This window comes from Furipterus horrens, unplaced genomic scaffold (assembly GCF_987537825.1).
Source record: "Furipterus horrens unplaced genomic scaffold, mFurHor1.1.pri manual_scaffold_7, whole genome shotgun sequence".
Lineage (NCBI taxonomy): Eukaryota > Metazoa > Chordata > Mammalia > Chiroptera > Furipteridae > Furipterus > Furipterus horrens.
The window spans coordinates 296,942-314,597 of record NW_028327177.1 but is presented as its reverse complement, the minus strand read 5'-3'; the positions used below and the strand labels follow the sequence as shown (position 1 = coordinate 314,597).

At 65.0% G+C, this 17,656-nt stretch overlaps 2 protein-coding genes across 3 annotated transcripts; both read right to left on the bottom strand.

Moving 5' to 3' along the window:
- Positions 1-1,264: 1,264 nt before the first annotated feature.
- Positions 1,265-5,595, bottom strand: VPS28 (VPS28 subunit of ESCRT-I). Of its 2 annotated transcripts, none has more exons than XM_090283241.1 (10): positions 5,542-5,595; positions 4,128-4,194; positions 3,582-3,610; positions 3,449-3,486; positions 3,191-3,280; positions 2,446-2,551; positions 2,264-2,365; positions 1,820-1,873; positions 1,605-1,696; positions 1,265-1,520 (listed from the first exon to the last, which is right to left on the bottom strand). In XM_090283241.1, the coding sequence occupies exons 2-10, from the start codon at positions 4,162-4,164 to the stop codon at positions 1,403-1,405; spliced, it is 666 nt and encodes a 221-aa protein (XP_090139367.1). In that variant the 5' UTR covers positions 4,165-4,194; positions 5,542-5,595; the 3' UTR covers positions 1,265-1,402. The 2 variants fall into 2 exon arrangements, with proteins under 2 accessions (XP_090139367.1, XP_090139368.1); XM_090283242.1 differs by lacking the exon at positions 5,542-5,595 and adding an exon at positions 5,278-5,328.
- Positions 5,596-5,874: 279 nt separating this feature from the next.
- TONSL (tonsoku like, DNA repair protein) lies at positions 5,875-17,442 on the bottom strand. Its single transcript, XM_090283252.1, has 26 exons — positions 17,370-17,442; positions 17,176-17,271; positions 16,912-17,054; positions 16,212-16,395; positions 15,740-15,869; positions 15,441-15,612; positions 15,245-15,359; positions 14,596-14,741; positions 14,354-14,506; positions 14,079-14,204; positions 13,779-13,965; positions 12,732-12,814; positions 12,549-12,638; positions 12,168-12,240; positions 11,924-12,087; positions 11,716-11,839; positions 10,924-11,612; positions 10,745-10,821; positions 10,239-10,392; positions 10,076-10,154; positions 9,353-9,654; positions 9,027-9,198; positions 8,195-8,370; positions 7,640-7,713; positions 7,174-7,307; positions 5,875-6,131 (listed from the first exon to the last, which is right to left on the bottom strand). The coding sequence occupies exons 1-26, from the start codon at positions 17,392-17,394 to the stop codon at positions 5,938-5,940; spliced, it is 4,062 nt and encodes a 1,353-aa protein (XP_090139378.1). The 5' UTR covers positions 17,395-17,442; the 3' UTR covers positions 5,875-5,937.
- Positions 17,443-17,656: the final 214 nt, after the last annotated feature.

Genomic DNA, 17,656 nt, shown 5'->3' with positions numbered 1-17,656 from the left:
CACAAAATGAGACACTGTAGGACTCCACCAACAGGAGGCACTTAGTCAAACTCTGGGGACTGAAGGTGGGAAGGTGGGGGCCAGGGAACAGGGGTTCAATGGGGAGAGTCCCAGTTTGAGATGATGAAGAGGGTTCTGGAGATGGTTAGTGGCAACTGTCGCACACCATTGTGAATGTACTTAATGCCACTGAAATTAAAAAGGCAAATTTTATGTTTTATATTTTATTGCAGTAAAAAATGTAAAAATAGACCAGAACCACCCTCCCTGGTCCTCTGTTGCCTCAGCATGCACTGGGGGCTCTGGCACTGGCCGCTGCTCCCAGCTCACCCCCCTCAAGGTTTCTGACAACCCACAGGCCAGACCCAAGGGTCTCAGGCTCCCAGGGCCCTGGGGCTCCTCCCCTGCCTGGGGTCTCTGCAGGCGGGTCTCCTCCCTGGGCCCCAGCTCCCCTTCTTCAGCCCCTTTGCTGGCCTTTCTATCCTTAATCTCCAAGCACAGACCTCGGCCCTCCTGCGCGGGACTCTTGGCACCCAAGATCGCAGGCTTTCCCCCTGGAGACCCCGAGCTGTAGCCCAGCAGCCTGCACGCTTCCCTCTGGAAAGGCAGCCTCTGGTGTCCAGCTGTCCGTTTGACAGCTGCCTGGATGGTCAGAGACAAGTCTGATTCACCCTGTGCAGACTGGGCTCCAGTCACACCCTCACAGAAGCCTGTGCTGCCAGGACCTCCCGCACCAGTCTGAGCAGGGGGCTGCCTGGGACCGTTCTCTCCCAGCGGCACGCACAGGGCGCACTGCTCAGCCCACACCCACAAACTCATGTCCTCATTAACCCTCCCGCCAGCCTGCCCCTGACCCCTCCCACCAGTCACCCTGTGTGCTCGTGGCCTCGTAAAACACAAGTGAGATCCCTTCTCTCACTGCCTCTAGCTGCTGCTGGCATCAGCAAATCCCGTTCCAGAGGAGAAAACGCTACTGTGAAACTGGTCTGTCTCGACCCAACAACACAGCGTGGAAGCCAGAGCCTTGGTCTCATGTTCTGCTGCTGCCTGCGTGGGCGCACCACACCTGGCCCAGGTGGACGCTGGACCACCCGCGCTGGCCCAGGCAGTGCCCACCAGGGAGCCTGCTGCTCCTGAGGTGGCACCCAGGCCCTCCCCTGAGGAACTGTGCTCAGAGCCTGTGTGCTCCAGGGCGGCAGGATCCCACCCGAGGCCCAGAGAGCAGACACGTGAGGCAGGCCTGGGTGGGTGCCCGCAGCAGCAGGAAGGTCAAGAAACATCTTTATTATGGGGCAGGGGCTCCCAGGTTGAGCCGCCACTCTGGGAAGTCCAGTGGTGCAAGGGACGCAGGCCGCCGCGCGAGGCTGTGGTCCCCCTGGGCGGGGCCGGGAGGCCGCAGGACTCAGGCGTGCAGGAAGCGGTTGAAGGCGTTGTAGGCCGACTCCAGGTCAAACAGCATCTGGCGCACTTGGGAGTCATCCAGTTCGTCAGACGCAGACATGCCGCTCAGGGTCTGCAGCCTGGCGGTACGGAGCACAGGGCTGAGTGGCTGCTCGGGGGGCCATCAGGGCCCTCAGGGCCCTCAGGGAGGGTCCGACACTCACCACTGGCTGACTGTCTGGCGGCCCTCGAAGTCGGGAGGCAGGTGGCTCATGCGGTGCATAGTCTCCATCAGCTCCCGCAGGTCAGGCTGGATCTGCGAGCACAGCCCCCATGAGACCCCTCCCCTGGCGCCCACCCGCCTGGCGCTCCAGCTGCTCCACCCCAGCCCGCCTCGGCCCGGGCCCACCACACCTTCCCGCCCAAGAGCTGCACGCACCTCGTCCATGGCGCGGATCTCCAGGCGCAGCTTGTCCATCACCGTGATGAAGAGCTGGGGGCAGGCATGTGCGTGAGGCCTCATTGATCGACGCCAGGGACCAAGAGGGGGAGACTCCTCGCAGGGGCTGGCCCAGGCTACCAATCAGCCCCTCTGGCCACAGGAGCCCGACCTTTCCCTCCTCAGCCTTCACTGCCTGGTGACTGGACTCTGCCTGCAGGTCTGTTCCCACAGCCTGGAGGCTCCTCTGCCTTGGCTGCCATGACACTGGGCTGCCACACATGGGTCTCAGGCTGGGGAGGGGACACGGGGGCTTCCTGCACACAGCCCAGGGGAGGGGCCTGCCCACCCCTCTCATCCTGAGCCCTGGGCCCCCTGCGCAGGGGCCAGTGCTATGCAGCTCTGAAGCCCAGGGACCCTCGTGCACAATGCCCAGCGGCTCACCGAGACCACGTCAGCGATGCAGCGGTTCAGATTGCCCTTGTCATCCTTGATGGTGATGGGCCTGTCCTCCTTGATCCTCTCCATGGCCAGCGGGCAGTCCAGCTAAGAAGGGAAGGTGGGTGTCAGCCAGGCCCCTTCTCAACTGCACCCACACACCGCCCTCCACCCCTTAGCGGACTCACGCGGAACTTGCGGCAGAATTCATCGATGGAGCTGATCTCGGAGCCCTGGACCTGCCGGAAGGCGGCTTTGTACTGCACCAGGAGGCGGGAGCAGGCCGCAGTGTACCTAGGGAGAGGGCCGGCCACGGGGCTCAGCTGGGTCCACACAGGAAAAGAGCTCCGGATGAGGGGTTGGCGGAAGGGTGCCTGCCCCGGGTGCCAGGCCTGGACGGTGCAGCTGGGCCCCAAGCCAGCATGGGGCAGGGGCCCGGCAGCGGCCTTCTGCCTGCTCTCCGGGGTGGCCTTGGCCATGGCCGTACGCCCACAGCTCGGGGTCCCGTGTGTGCGCCGCTGCACTGACTAAAGGCTCCACGAGCCTGCGGAGCCAAGCCTGGCCAGCAGCGCCTCTCAGACCTCCCTCCCATTCTCCCGCTCATCTTCTGAGGCCTTGCGTGGACCAGGACACCTGCACCCAGGGGAGTAGGCTGGGACAAAACCTGAGGACCAGGGTGGTGGGCGTGCTTCTCCGGGGACTCTGCAGAAAACAGGACTTCCTGGCTGAGGAGACGCTCAGGCCGCCAGCACCCAGGGGCGGCTTCCCAGCCTGACTAGGTGGCAGAGGTCCACACACAGACCCCCGCTCACTCCTGCCTGCACACCCAGGCCCTCGAGGGTGGAAACAAGCTTCCAGGGCCGGGCACCCATCAAGGGGCATGAACCGGGGGGGGGGGGGGGGGGGGGGGGGGGGGGGGGCCTGGGCTCTCACTCATTGGGGGTGACGCAGTCCTTGATGTATGCTTTCTCCAGAGCCTGCATCGTCTTCACAACTGCGAACAGCTCTGCCATGTTGTCATACCTGGGGAGGGTGTGTCCATCAGGGGGCCACCAGGGCCTGGCTGTGGTGGGACCCTGCCTTTGGCCCAGCCTGACCTCGCGTTCTCCAGACCCTTGGGGTGGGAGGCTGCTTGGGGAAGGTGGACGGGCCGGGGGTGCACTGGGGCAGCAGCCTGAGTTCTGCACTCACTTTTCCCGCTCCCGTGCGTTCTTGTACAGTTTCACTTCCTGTCAGAGAGAGGGGCAGCGTGGGTACCAGGGCGGCTGCACACGAGGGCACGCGCTGTCGGTCAGTGCCAACCAGGCCGGTACTCGCCACTCACCTCATACAGTTCTGGCTTGTTTCCAGGGGCTGCAACAGAGCAGGCAGAGAGCTGGCAGGCCTGTCCATCCACCCTGGTCCCTCCCAAGACCACCCCTGGGCTCTGTCACAAAGAATCTGGAGCGAGCTGGAGGATGGGACGTCTGTCAGTTTGTGGGGAGACTTGAGCAGAGGACATGCCTCTGGGGCGGGGGGGCCACGTGCCAGGCTGGGCCCCCCATTCCGCCACTACTCTTCGGCCACCTCACCCCACAGCAGGGTGATCAAACCCTGCTTGTGGTGAAGTGATGGGGCACAAATGTTTGTGACACGCCCTGTGGTCTTTCCTCTGGTGACTCTGGGATGCCCAGACTCTCCTGAGGTTCCAGTTGTCATCTCTGCGCCAAGCTGACCCTGCCTGGAGGTCTCTGGCCCCTGGTGACAAAATGCACCAGCCCCTGAGGCTGCTACTGGGGGGACCCTTACAGATGCCCACCCACCACCCTTGGCCACAACTCCCATCAGCCTGTGCAGCAGGTGCTTTTAAGTCAGCTTGGGCCACACTCACCTCCCATGCCTGGAGTGGCTGGGATCCCGTGAAACATCCTGTACCTTCAGGTGGCTGCAGCCGGCCGCTGGGGAAGAAAACCAGCACTGGCTCAAAGGGCCGCCCTGGCACCTCAGCAAGAGCTGCCGCCCTCAGCAGAGACAGAGGAGAAACACACAGGACAGTGAATGCTGTGCTGGGACACCGACCGTGTCCTGCAAGTCGGGGGAGCACCTCGAGTGAGCACTCATGGTGTGGGGAAGGGCAGGCTGCTCTGAGCCGCGGGCGGGGGCAAGAGGCGGCGGCAGGGTTTGGGTGGATGACCTGCGAACCTGGAGGAGGGGCGTCTGGGCAGAGGACACAGCACAGGTCACAGCAGGGCGCCTGTCTGAGTGTGGAGCAGCCCAGGGGACGCAGCAGTAGGAGGGGCGGGCGCTGGCGGCCCGGGGTCTGGGCCTGAGTTTTGCAGACTCAGCGCAGGCCCCTGGAGGCTGGGGGTGGGGTGGGGGGAGCCGTGGGCTGGAGGAAGAAGGGAGGCAGGGGGCCCCTGGGAGGGTCCTGGCTTGTCGGGAAGTGGATGCAGTGGCCGGAGCCAGCTCGGGAAATGCCCTGGAGGTGGACCCACCAGACCACTGAAGGGTTCAAAAAGGAGCGTAAAGGCGTCCAGAACGACAGCCTTGTTTTCGGCCCAACGGCGCCGTGACGGGGAGGGCAGCTGAGATGGTGGGAGCGGAAAGAGGGGCAGGTGCACAGGGCAGGCAGGTGCGCCCCGGCTCGGATGTGTGAGGTTGGCGGCCCCGTTACACCCCCAGCGCGCGTGCTGGGGCCGGGGGAGGTCAGCGCTGAGCCGGCGCAGCCCCACAGGGACAGCCGTGGGGTACACGAAGGGAGGAAGGGGCGCGGACACCCACCGCGCAGGGGCTGGGCAGAGGGAAGGGCTGGGGGAGCGCGGGGGGCCAGCCCAGCCGCCCGGCTCAGAGAAGCAGAGACGGCGTCTGAGAAGGCAGCGCAGTGACAGGGGCCCACTGCGTGGGGACACGGAGGCGGGAGCGGCCTTCCCAGAGCCCCTAGAGGGGCGCCCCGTTGGTGCGACGGCCGGATTCCCTTCAGCCACACAAACCGACGCCCCCCGGCTACAAGCGAACCCGCGGCTGAACCTCACAAACCGGACCTGAGCCAAAAGCAAGTTTCCAGAGAATGTCCGCGATGTGACTGTAGGTGACACTCGGACTGCCACCGGGTGCGGGCTAGCAACGAGGCGCCCCGAGCGGGGGCACACTTGGGGACCCGGGCCCGGAGCCAGCGGGACGGGGCGCTCAGGCGGAGGCTGTCACCCACGACCGCCGGGCCAGGGCGCGAGGAAGGGGGCCCTCCGAGGCGTGGAGGCGCCGGCAGGCCGCCGCCCCTTGCCCACCCGCGCCCCAGTCCGCAGTACCTGGGCAGGATCCGCGGGTCCGCGATGGCGCCGGGGCGGGGGCTGCCGATCGACCGCTCGGCGATCCGCCCCGCACGTCCGCGCCTGCGCGCGCCTCCTTGCCGTCGGCACTCGACCCCTCCCGCCTGCGCGCCGGCAGCGCAGCCCCGCCCCCGACGCGGCGGCTCGGGCAGCAGGCGCTCCTCCGGGCGCACAGCCTGCGGGTCCGACGGGCCCCGACGGCCCTGCCGCTGCCCACGGGACCCCAGGGGCCGCACCCGCCCTCGACTCCGCGGCTGTTTCCCTGCAGCAGAACCACCGCGTCTCCCGCCCACCTCGCAGGAACAGTCGGGGTGAGGCGACAGCAGCAGCTTTCTTTATTGCGGACACGGGGAGGGGATGGGGCGGCGCTGGCCGTCAGAGGCGCCGGAAGAAGAGCTTGGCGCCCCGGTCCAGTGTGCGGGCGCCGGGGCCCGGCTGGCTGGGCAGCCGCTGGCGCAGAGCGGCTCGGTCCTCGGCGGAGAGCCGCCTGCTGCACAGGTGCAGCTCCTGCAGCCGCGCGGCGATCTTGTCCCAGAGGCCCGGGCCCAGGGGACCCTGGACAGCACAGCCTGCGGAGGGGAGGCAGGGCAGGCCTCAGGGAGCTGCTCCCGGGCGGCGAAGCCGGGCAGCCCCGCATAAGTCCCCGCCCCGGGGTGCTCCCAAGCCCGTGTCCTTCCTCTTGAGCTGCGTGCCCCGGGGAGACACACTTCCTTTCTGAGGCCGCAAAGGTCACAGGGGTACCACCCATAGAGGCCGAGAGCTGCTCTCCTAGGCGCGGGGCCCTTTCACAGCCAGTGGTCAGGCAAGAGGGAGACTGGCTGAAATAAACAGTGTTCACGTCTGTGCCTGAGCGTGTCTACGTCGACGCCCGGGATTTTGCACCCACAAAGCGCACCCAGTAGGGCGGCCGGAGAGTCGCAGGCGCACTAAGCTTGGTCCTCAGAGGCCGCAGCGCCCAGGGAGCTTGGTAAGGGTGCAGAAGCCTGGCGTGGGATGTGCCACCGGCACGTCAGGATTGCCTTCCTGGAGGAGCGGGGAGAACCCAGGGGCTCCGTGCGTGTACCCCACCCCGATCCCGTGTCCAACTGGAGGGCAACGCTTCGCTCTCCTGCCCCAGGCTCCAGCTGGATGTGCCAGGCTGCTGGGTGGCCTCCCCTGGGTCATCGACGCAGCTCTGGTAAGGCACTGGGCCTGGTGTGCCCACCATAAGGACAAGCTAAGTCACGCCACGGTCTGGGGACGTAGTCAGCCCCTGCCAAGAACTGGGGCCATCCCCTGGTGGCAGCTTTCACCACTGTTACCTTGAGCTCCCTCCCTCCTCTAGACAATGGGAATTAGGACCACCATGGTCTCTGAGGATCTGGCCAAACAGGCCAGAGGAAAAGACCCCTTGTTCCTCTTCCCCCATCATTTTAGGAGTTGGGCTTACACTCCTTTGCAGTCACCTGTCCTGCACTGTGTCAACCTCAGGGACCCAGCCCACCCTTGACTCCAGCTGCTGGCAGTGACAGTCCCTTAAGAGGCGGCACCAGGGTCTCAGGCAGGTCCCTGAGGAGGAAGCTGTGTCACCAGGCCTGGTGTGGCAGGACAGCCACCATACCCAGAGCTCACCTGCCAGGCCCAGGAAGCTCAGGCCTTGGGGCTGCTCCCAGAGGGCGGACAGGAGCTCCTCCAGGCCGGCACAGCTGATTTCGGGGTTGGCAGACAGGTCCAGCGAGACAAGTGAGGGACAGCGAGGGAGACACCTGGGATGAGGGAAGGAGCAAAGGGATCAGCTTCCAGGGAGTGAGACCCCTGTCACTGGAGAAAGCTGCCCCAGACAGACCCACAGCTCTGGGGACCAACAGCTAGGCCCAGGAGGTCCTGCCCCTAGCCTGGCACGGGCAAAAGTGTGCCTCCAGGGCATCAGGGCACTGTCAGGGGCCAAGATCACAGTGGCCAGGCTTGGAACACTCAGGAAAGAGCTGGTACCACCCTGTTCCCTTTCCTGCCTGACCTAGCACCCCAACTGCCAGGCTCAGGGGCCTTGATATTAGAATGCCCTGAGGAGGTGGGGTCTTGGGCAGGATAGTATTACCTGCTCAGTTCTCTCACTGCCTTGTTGCCAAGGTGGTTTGCAGACAGGTTCAAGTGCACCAGCGCACAGCCTTCCTAGAAAGCAGAGGCCCAAGGCAGGCTTAGTGAGTGGGTGCTTGTGTTCCCTTTCTCCAGGTAAAGGCCCCACACAGGGTTGGCCAGAAACCTTTCCTCTTCCTTGGGGTTGAGGAGGCATCAGAGGGGAACAGTAGCCCCTCGATTTGCAGATCGGAAGGAAATGCCTGTCCTTCCAGGTGAAAGCCACACCTGGCATATTGTGACATGAGAATCGCGGGTACCGGGCCATGGCTGGAAGAGCCCCTGGGAGAGAGCACTGGGAGGCTGATACTTTCTTGGGACCTGCCTGGGGGAAGGGAGGCCACCTGGATCCCAGTGTCCTCCCTGCTGGAATTCACAGCCTGAGGGAGGCAGCTTCCCTGTCTGTGACTGTTCTTCTGAAACTCACCCTTTTCCCAGCCTCAGACTTCAGCTGTGGGACATTTGGCCAGGGTGGCCCAGGGTTCCTGTGGCTTGGTGTTTGTTCCCAACCATGTACCTTGGTGAGGTAACTGACCACAGGCTCCACGAGGCCTGAGTCGCTCTTGCTGGTCACCACGGAGCTGACCTCCAGGTGCAGGAGTGTCTGGGCGGGCAGGATCTGCAGGGTCTGGGCCAGGGCAGCGGTGCCCAGGATGTTGTAGGACAGGGATAGTGTCTTCAGGTGCTTGGCATCTGAACCAGGGACCAGAACCTCTGTCAGCCCAACAGCCACCACCCCAGCCGTGCTGTGGAGTCTTGGGCCCAGAACTCTTCAAAGCTCCCTGGGGAAGCTTTCACCCCTCAGACTGTGCACAAGGGAACAGATTGCTCCGGCCCATGGTCACCTGGCTGTGGAGGGCGTGGGCCAGACTCCAGATCCCAGCTTCTCCCACCATTTCTGGCCTCTGCCTGCCCTGACCCACAACAGGACGCCCAGGTTTCCCAGATAGGCCCTGGGCAGGGTGTGGGGTGGGGTCGGGGAGCACTCCCCCACTGCTTCCCTCACAGCCCTGAGCCTCACTTCCTAGCCCACCGCTGCTGCAGAAGGTCCCAGGTCTCAGTCCTGGGGCCATGGCTCTGCAGCCCTGCTGGGCTTGCAGTGGAATGATCCGGGTCTAGATGACTGAGCCACTGAGACAGGGGACCTGCCCTGTGGTATGGCCCAAGCCGGGCAAGCACCAGACACCCGAGCCGGGCAGGCTCAGCACCCACGTCTGTCTACCTGATGCATCCAGAAGCCAGGCCCATGTCCCTGGGCCCCTCTTGTTCAAGGCAATAACCCTAACCCTAACCCTTTCTGAAGGGAACTGGAACCCTGGGGCCAGGGAGTGGGTGTGCAGTCAGCTTACCTTGGAAGGCGTGGCCCAGGGCTGCCTGGTGGTTCAGAAGGAAACGGGGACCGAAGCCACAAGCCTGGAGGTGCAGAGCGCCGAGTGCAGGGCAGGCCCGCAGGACAGTGGCCAGGGCCTGGCCACAGCCATCCCCAAAGGGGTTCATGCTCAAGTCCAGCTCCTCCAAGTTCTGGGGGAGACATAGACCCCAGGGGACCTAGCGACCTTGTCGTCCCAGAGCCGGGCACCAGCCAGCACAGCTTCCCCAACTGCACTCCCCCACCACGGCCTGGCCGAGTGCCACGGCGCTGACATTGCCCTGTCACTGCCCTGCTGCCCCTCACCTGTAGAGTGGCTTGTTCCAGGAGGCCCGTGGCAAGTTGGCACAGGCCTTCAGGGCCCAGGTGGTTGGAGGAGAGGTCGAGGACGGTCAGGCCAGGCAGTGTGCTCAGGGCAGCCAGCAGCTCAGGGGCACAGCCATCCCCCAGCCGGTTCCCTGCCAGGCGCAGCTCCCGGAGCACGGAGTGCAGCTTGAGGGCCCGCAGCAAGGGAGTGAGCTGGGCCTGGCGCAGGGCCAAGGAGCAGGCATGGAATGAGGGGCCCAAGCCCTGGTGCTCCATGGCTTGTAGCACCTGCTGGTGCTCTCCTGCCAGGGGACATGGTGTCAACAGGGCCAGAGCCTACCTGTCTGCCCTGTGAAGCCTGGCAGCAGGCAGGGCTGCCTCTCCTCTCTTCTGAGCCCACCTGTGCCAAGCCTGTGGGCCCCAGTGCAGGTCAGTGAGGGGTGCTGGCCCGTATCTGCCCCGTCAGGCCTTCCCAAGCGAGGCCCTAACCTCTGTCAGCCACCCCACATCCCAGCCTGGTGGCTCCGGGGTCTCCACAAGGTCCCCCCCTCCAGACAGAGCCACTTTCCCCCACACACTGCTCACATGTGTGGGCAATGGTTGGGGAGGAGACCCTGAGGACAGGTGTGGTAGACACAGGGGAACCTGGCAGTGGCAGTCAGAGTTGGAGCCCATGTGCCCAGCCCCTGTATCCGGGCCACTGCAGGTCGCCTGGGCCCTTACTTTGCTCCAGGCTCTGGCAGGCCCTGCGGTAGCGATCGGTCAGTGGGGGGAGGTCCCACGAGGTCACTTCAGCCAACACCTGGAAAGCAGCATTGGTGGGCAGCCCGGGGACACCCAGGACCGGGAACACTCCACACCTAGGGCCCTGGCTCCTGCCACTCACCTCCTCGTTGCTCTGCAGCACATCGAGGATTGGATCCTGGGGCGCCAGCAGGGCCCCCTCCTTCCGTAGGGTGAGCCTTGGCAGCAGCCCGCTGGCCTGGTAGTAGCGCTGGGCAGCCTGTTCCGCTAGCCAGGCCACAGAGTGGGCCTCCTTGCTGTGGGAACAGAGGGTGTGCTGAACCCTGGACCTGGCCGGCTCCCCACACATGCTGAGGGAAGGCCCGGGGCCTGCTGTTCCTGCTCTCAGGTGAAAGCTCCCTCTGGTTCCTGCTCAGGATGCCAGTGGCCCCTGCAACGCAGCCCATGCCCCGCTCCCGGCTGTTCCCAGGGCTGCGGGACCTGACCAGCCTCTGCCTGCGCAGCCCACCCTGACCTTGCTGCCCCACCCGGGGCCAGCAAGGGGACACACCCCACCTCACAAACCACAGGGCTCTCGGCTCCCAACCCCTGGCAGAGCCCACAGAGGCACAGGGAGCTGGGGCTGGGGAAGAGCAGGGAGCACCCTACCTGTGTGGGACGGGGATGAGGAAAAGGTTATCCTGCACTCGAACTCGAATCCGGATGGCAGGGGGCAAAACCGGTCCCTGGCAGCAGGGGGCAGGGAGAGACGGCCGAGTCAGCAGCAATAGCCCTCTGCCCCCGCCCCCCGGCTCAGGGCTGGCTCTGCCCCAGGCCTGCGCACCCACCGAGGGATGGCCTGCTGCAGGACCGTTCCCGCCGGGAACGCCAGGGCTCCACGGGGGCTCTGTGGCCGAGCTGCAGTCCCCACTTGGTCTGACCGCTGCGTTCCCACCGCTGAGACAGGGCAGCCGGCTCTGCCTGGCCCGGGCCCGCGGCCTGAAAGGGCTCTCATCGCTGCTGGACTCTGAGGCATGGGGCCTGGTCTTGCGCCCTCTGCCCTGGCGGCTGTGGGTCGGCAAGTCCTCTTCCAGCCAGGGCCCCACCAGGCACTCCTCCTCAGGGATCAGCGCTGATGGCGGGGTGGGGGCCTCACCTGGGCCCCGAGGTGGGCCAGGCCCCAGGCGGCAGCTCTGGGCACTGCCTGCCCCTCGAGCAGCGGCCCAGTCAGCTGCCGCTGCCTCCCCAGCACTGACGGGGCCCGGCACCTGGGCCCTGGCTCGCTGTCTCCGGGCAGCATGCCGAGGCCTCTTCGGGGTCGGCCCACGTGGGCCCGTGCTGCCCTCACCCTCTGAGCTGCTGCTGCTGGCCAGCCGGTGCCTGCTCCGCCGAGGCCTGGCCACAGCTGGCAGTGCCTGTGCCCCTGAGGCCCCCGCACGGGCCTGAGAGGCTTCTGGGGGCCTTGGGCAGGGTCTTGAGGAAGGAGAGGTCTCAGGGTCACTTAGGAGTGACCAGGGAGCCGTGGGGCTGTGGGGAGCTGTGGGGAGACGGAATCTGCCGTGAGGCAGGCCCAACACATTCCTGCCACCCAACTGAAGATGCCCAAGAGACCCAGAAGACTCACAGGAGGTCCCACTTGCCTCGGCCCGAGGAGGCCCCCCGGAGCAGCCTCTCCATGGCGCCCGCCTTTGCTCGCGTCTCGCTGTCCAGGTCCCTGTGGTATAGCTTCACCCACTGCTGCAGCGTCTCCAGTGGGCTGTGGCCCTGTGTGGCACCCAGCTGAGCAAGGCTGGAGGGAACAGACCCACAAACCATGGCGGTGCCCACCTGGCCCTTATCTCCTCTCACCTTCCTGGTACGGAGGGTGACCGAGGCCCCCCGTTCAATGAGCAGTTCAGCCACCTCGAAGTGGCCGCAGTTGAGAGCATCATGCAGGGGAGTGATGCCCTCGCAGCCCTGGCCGCCTGGGTCGTTCACCGCAGCCCCGTGGTCCAGCAGAAAGCGGACGATGTCTGTGGGACAGGGGACATGAGCCAGCTTCCAGAACCCACTCGGAGCCCCCCCGTGTGACAGCACCCAGACCCACGCTCACCCAGATGCCCGTAGTTGCAGGCCTCGTGCAGGGGCGTCCAGCCACAGTAGTCCCGAGGGTTCAGGGGGTGGCCCTGTGACCAAGGATGGGAAGGAGCCTAACCATGAGCACCCCATGGCCTGGCCTCCCCTCGGGGCTCTGGGGCCTGAGGAGGGCCAGGTCCTGGGTTGCAGAGCCCAGAGCAGGTCCCAGGGATACAGCCACAGCCTGGCCTAGCCCAGGTCCCACCAGAGTGAGGGAGATGCTCCCCCACCATGAGGCAGCGTCCCTGGCAGTCCCCATAGGGCCGGTGCTTCCTCCCATCCCCTCAGGGCAGGCAGCATACCCCTCCAGGAGTCCCTGCTGCACCCCATGGGGTGGAGGGACAAGGTTCAGGCCCACCTGCCTCACGAGGTCTTGGACACGGCGCAGCTGGCCCTCGATGCAGGCTCGGTGCAGCGGGGTCTCCCCTACATCGTTACGCCGGTTCCACTGTGGGCACAGTCACCGCAGAACGGGGGGCAGAGGTGTAAGCAGACAAGGCCATGCTGGCAAGCCCCAGAGGGAACCCACCACGGCCCTTACCTTGTTCACTGGCTGCCGGCCCAGGCAGCCCTGCAGCTCCTCGTCCTGCTCTGGCAGCTGGGACTGGCTGTCAGCCTCACCCTCTGCAAGAGCCAAGCCCACACCCTGGGGAGCCACGCCCACTCTCACCCAGCCCCTCTGCTCGCCTGATCCCTGCCCATGGAGGCACTGACCTCTTCCCCTTCCCCAGACCCACTCTGTGGTCAGTGTCCTTCCTCTCCAGAGAAGCATCCTTGTTGGGACAAGTCACACTCACGGCAAGAACAGCCTGTCCTTGAGCCCCAGTGCCCTCGCCTGCCCACTGCGGTCCCCTCCCCCAGCTCCGTGCATGGCCACACTGCTCCTGCCTCCCTGTCCTGTGCCTCTGGCCCCTTCTAGAGCCTTTCCTCACTGTGACCACCTGTTGAACCACATGGCCTGAAGTTGTCTTTGGTCCTCTCTCTGTACTCCGCCCATGGCTCCCTGCACTAACCCTCCAGCGACAACCAGCCTGACACCCTTGACGCATGGCCTAAACCTCCCGCAGCCCCTGGACAATCGCCGAGACCTTCTGGAGACCCCTCAAGTTCAAAACTGAACCTTCTCCTCCTGGCCCTAGCCCCACCGCCCTGCAGTCCACACCCATCCCAGACTGTCCCTCTCACATCCACCCTCCATGACGCTGGCCATGCTGGCCTCTGGGGGAACCTGAACCTGAACCAGCTCTCAGGGTTTCAGGAAGTGCGGAGCTCTGCACCCCCACCTACCGTGTGCTCGCAGGGTGCCCTCTCCACAGATCTGACCCTGTGTCCGCTCCCCCGGGGATGCCCACCAGCCCCCACATTGGCTCCTCCGGGAAGGTTCCAGGGCTGCCCCAGGCTCCTTCACATGTCCCTCCTCTGCCTGCCTCACTGGCACTGATCACCCTCCTTGCACGAAGCTGTCTTCTGTCACAGGCCTGAGAGCAGGCCCCGGGAGGGCCTCACCCTCACCAGACACAGCCCAGGGCCCAGCTCGAGCAGATGTTGCGGAGGAAACACTGGGCTACTAGCGACATTCGGGCCTCACCACTGTCTGAGAGCTCCAGCTCGCTGGCCTCCAGGGTGCTGCTGTCCGCGTCACCCTCCCCATCTTCGTCTGCCTCGTCCTCACTCTCCTGGCCCATGCTCAGCTCCTGCAGCCTGGCTTTAGTGCCTGGAGCCTCCTGGGGCTGCAGCCTCAGCTGCACGGTGTGCAGGTGCTGCAGGACCTGCCTCTGAGGAGCAGGGCACACCAGTTAGGGCCACAGGAACACCAGCCACCCCGGGTCGGAAGACACAGGGCAGGGGGCGGGGCACAAGGGGACCAGCTGTGTGGGTGGGGCTGCACCTGCAGATGGGGCTGCTGAGCCTGCTGGGCACAGCATAGAGCCTTCTGGAAGCACGGTGCCAGCTCCTCGTAGGCATCACCGGCCTCCTCACGAGACAGTGCAATGTTCAGCCAGGTCTTGGCCTCCTGGAGCAAGAAGAAAACAAATGAGCTCAGTGATGGCTGCCCCCACTTGAAAGAATGCCCATCCATGCCCACCCCCACCCCCAGAGTGGCAGTCCTGAGGCCGAGCTGCAAGAACAAGTGTGGAGACCCTGTGTGCCGTCATTGCTCACCTCCAGGGCGTGGCCTTCACGCAGTCTCAGTTCCTCCTCATAGTGGTGCACGGCCCGGCGGTGGTCCTTCATGTCCCCCAGGGTGGTGGCCAGGGACACATGGATGACAGCCAGCTCGGGCCCTGGCCTGCCCAGCTGCTCTGCGGAATCCAGCTGGGGACAAGACAGTGAGGCAGGGCCACTGCATGCCTTGGGAGCCCCGCGTGTTGCAGTCCCTCCCTCCCACCCGACCAGGTGTGCACCTGCTTCTGGTAGGCTTCAGCCGCCTTGGGGAAGTCGCCTGCCTTGGAGAACAAGTCCCCTAACTGCTCCCAGATGTGCACGGCGCTCTGGGGGTCACTGCTCTCAGTCTCCTCTAGACGCTGCTGCAGCTGGGTCACCGCCAGCACTGCCGGGAAGAGCTCATGTGAGGGGCTGAACAAGGCACGGTCCAGCCCAGCTCCACTGTGTGCCCTTAGGGGGCCACCCACCCTGCCTGGCCTCCACTCCCCTGTTGGGAAGGCCAGTTAGTCGGAGAACTGGTCTCATGGGGGTTGTTGCAAGGATTAAAGAAAATAGGTGACAGCTCAGAGCACTGCTGGCTCGAAGCAAAGGCAGACCCCTGCCTGCCACAGCTGACACCACCGATTGGCACTACAGGCCACATACCCTGACCACAGTAGGCAGGGACGTTTATCTCCAGTTTGCCAGATTCTGGTTCATGTGGAAATGCCCAACCACGCTCCTGACCACCCTAAGGGCCTCTTCAACACATTGAGCTGTAGACTCAGAAAAATGGGGCTCTTCTTCCAACAGGGAGTGGGGAGCTGCCACCTCCCCAAGAACACATGCCAAGTCCCCTCTGCTGAGGGATAGGAGTCCTTATCCCCCAGGTTACCCTTCCAGGCTCACCATGCTTGAGAGCCCGGCACACAGCTGCCTTCTGCAAAGGCTTCTGGGAGCCCAGCCTGTAGGCCTTCTTCAGCGCTCTTTTGGCAGCCAGAAAATCGCCCAGGTCTTGGAGGACCTGGGGGGTGAGGGAAGTGAGGCTTGAGGTGCCCAGGGCCCCACCCTGCCTGCAGTTGAGCCCGCGCCGCTGAAAGCGCACCTGGGAGATGAGCAGGCAGCACTCGCTCTCCATAAAGCCCTTCCTCAGGGCGCGTGCACACTCCCGGGCCCCCTGCAGGCAGCGCATGGCCTGGGAGTGCTGCCCTCGACGCCAGTGGATGGCACCCAAGTTGTAGCGGGCACGGTACAGGTCCTCGTACAGGTGGTTCTGCCTGTGGGTGGCGACAAGTGCTCAGGGGGCCGCCCAGTGGGCCCAGCTGCCTGTCTGCCCCTCCGCCAGCTGCTTCCTCCTGGAACAGGGCACTCAGCTCCCTCCTGGGCCAAACAGGGCAGACTTACTCGGCGAGAAAGATGCTCTTCTTGAAGTAGTCGTTACACAGGGCCGTCTGCTGCAGGCTGTCGGAGGCGAGGCCCAGATTGAGGTAGAGCCGGGCTCTCATCTCACCTAGCTCTCGCTTGGACAACGTCCCTGAAAGATGACCTCCAACGCTCAAGGCCTTGACCCCAGTTGGGGTCTCCAGCTTTGGGTCCTGTCTCCCACCCCTTCCTGCCTCTCATGGGGGGCTTCAGGGGTCATGCTGCAGATAGTGTGGAGGGGCAAAGAGCAGACAACTGATTGCCAGAGCTGAAGCTGCCAGGAGCACAGGCTGGTATCCCCTCACTCATGAGCAGCTTCTGAGAACAGATCCCAGCCTCACAAAGAGACGGCCTGGGCACACTGGGCAGGCTGGGCAGGCGGTGGGGCTGCAGTTTCCTTGGCCCACAGTTCTGGAGGCAGAGGGTGAGGAGGGCTGGACGCCAGGGCACTCACCTTGCAGCCTCTCATCCACAATTGCTAAGCTCTTCTCAAAGGCAGCCTGCGCCTGCAGCAAGGCGTCCTGTGACTGACAGTGGTCATAGATGTCCAGGTGGGTGCGGCCAATGGTAGCCCAGGCCCTCTGCAGCTCAGTGTGGTTGGACAGGGACCCAGCCAGATCCAGGTACTGGTGCTGATGCTGGGGTGCAGAGAAACAAGCAGCTGGGAACCAAGTCCTGTCTCAGGCAAGCCCCACGCATCACCTGCTCCAGAAGTTCCCTATCCTTTCGCACGAGAGCCCCTGCACCCCAGAACACCCCCCTACTCAGTGGACCTCCTGTATGCCAAAGGCTGCCTATGGGGACACTGGCTCCATAACCCAACAATTAAATGTCAGGACAGGGAAGGGGACAGTAAGTGAAATTAGTTGGGTTACTGCAGCCCCCAGGGGCCAGGGCGGGCTGTGTGGACAGTGGGTCCTGACCCCCTGCCAGTCCACAAATGCAGCCTAAGTGACATGTTTCTGGGGCCAGACTCCTAGGAGAAGTTGTGGTGCAGCCACCCAAGGGCCAGGCCACCCAGTCGCAGGATGTCCCCCTCTAGCCAAAGGCCAGACAGTACAGACTGCACCTCTGTCCTCAGAAAGAAACCCCTACTAAGGGCAGGCCCAGGAGGGCTGGGTCAGGCCAGCTTGGGTGCTGGGTGCGCCGCCCACCTGCAGGGCAGCTGAGTAGTCCTCCATCTCGGCCAGCCGCTCCCCGATCTTCCGGTGGGCCACGGCGCAGCCCAGCGGGTCGCCTGCGCTCTCCAGCAGCCGCAGCTCCTGCTGATGCTCCTGCAAGGCCTCGGGGTATCGGCCTGGCGGGCGGGCGGGGGCCGTGAGGGCTCATCACACCGCAGGCAGCGCGCTTGACAAGGCTCCCGCCCCCGTCCCCGGCCGTGGACGCCCCCACCACCGGGCCCCGCGCGAGGCACTCACCATGGCTGGCCAGCAGCTCCCCCAGCTGGTGGCAGAGCGCGGCTTCCTCCCGCAGCTGCCCGCTGCCCTGGGCCTTGGCTTTGGCCTTGCTCAGCACTGCAGAGGGAGAACGAGACCGGGAAGCTGAGGCCCTCCGCCCGCGCGAGCCAGACCGCCCCCGGGACTGCGCTCGGACGCTCGATTAGGGGACTCACAGCGGAGCTCACGGTCCAGGCTCATGGTCCGGCCGCCGCTCAGGGATCCAGACTTCCCGCGCTCCCGCGGCCCCGCCCCCCGCTCCCGCGCATGTCCTGCCCCGCCCCGCGCGTCGTGGAGCATTCCGGGAAGTGTAGTCCGGCCGGCCGAAGCATCCTGGGAGCTGTAGTCTGACTGGCGCTATGCCGGAGAATCGGTGGGAGGCCGTCCCGACGCTGAGGCGCCACCGGGGCCGCGGACGATCCCGCGCCTTGCCGCAGCTGATCCCACCCCCAAACCCAGCCTA

Excerpts from the sequence above, each read along its gene's own strand:
- VPS28 (XM_090283241.1), bottom strand. The coding sequence starts at position 4,164 with ATGTTTCACGGGATCCCAGCCACTCCAGGCATGGGAG. Across the intron at positions 3,487-3,581 it reads ACAAGCCAGAACTGTATGAG|GAAGTGAAACTGTACAAGAA; the intron begins GTGAGTGGCGAG and ends TCTCTCTGACAG. Across the intron at positions 2,366-2,445 it reads AATTCTGCCGCAAGTTCCGC|CTGGACTGCCCGCTGGCCAT; the intron begins GTGAGTCCGCTA and ends TTCCCTTCTTAG.
- TONSL (XM_090283252.1), bottom strand. The coding sequence starts at position 17,394 with ATGAGCCTGGACCGTGAGCTCCGCT. Across the intron at positions 10,822-10,923 it reads CTGCAGCAGGCCATCCCTCG|GGACCGGTTTTGCCCCCTGC; the intron begins GTGGGTGCGCAG and ends CCCTGCTGCCAG. Across the intron at positions 10,393-10,744 it reads CTCATCCCCGTCCCACACAG|CAAGGAGGCCCACTCTGTGG; the intron begins GTAGGGTGCTCC and ends CTGTTCCCACAG.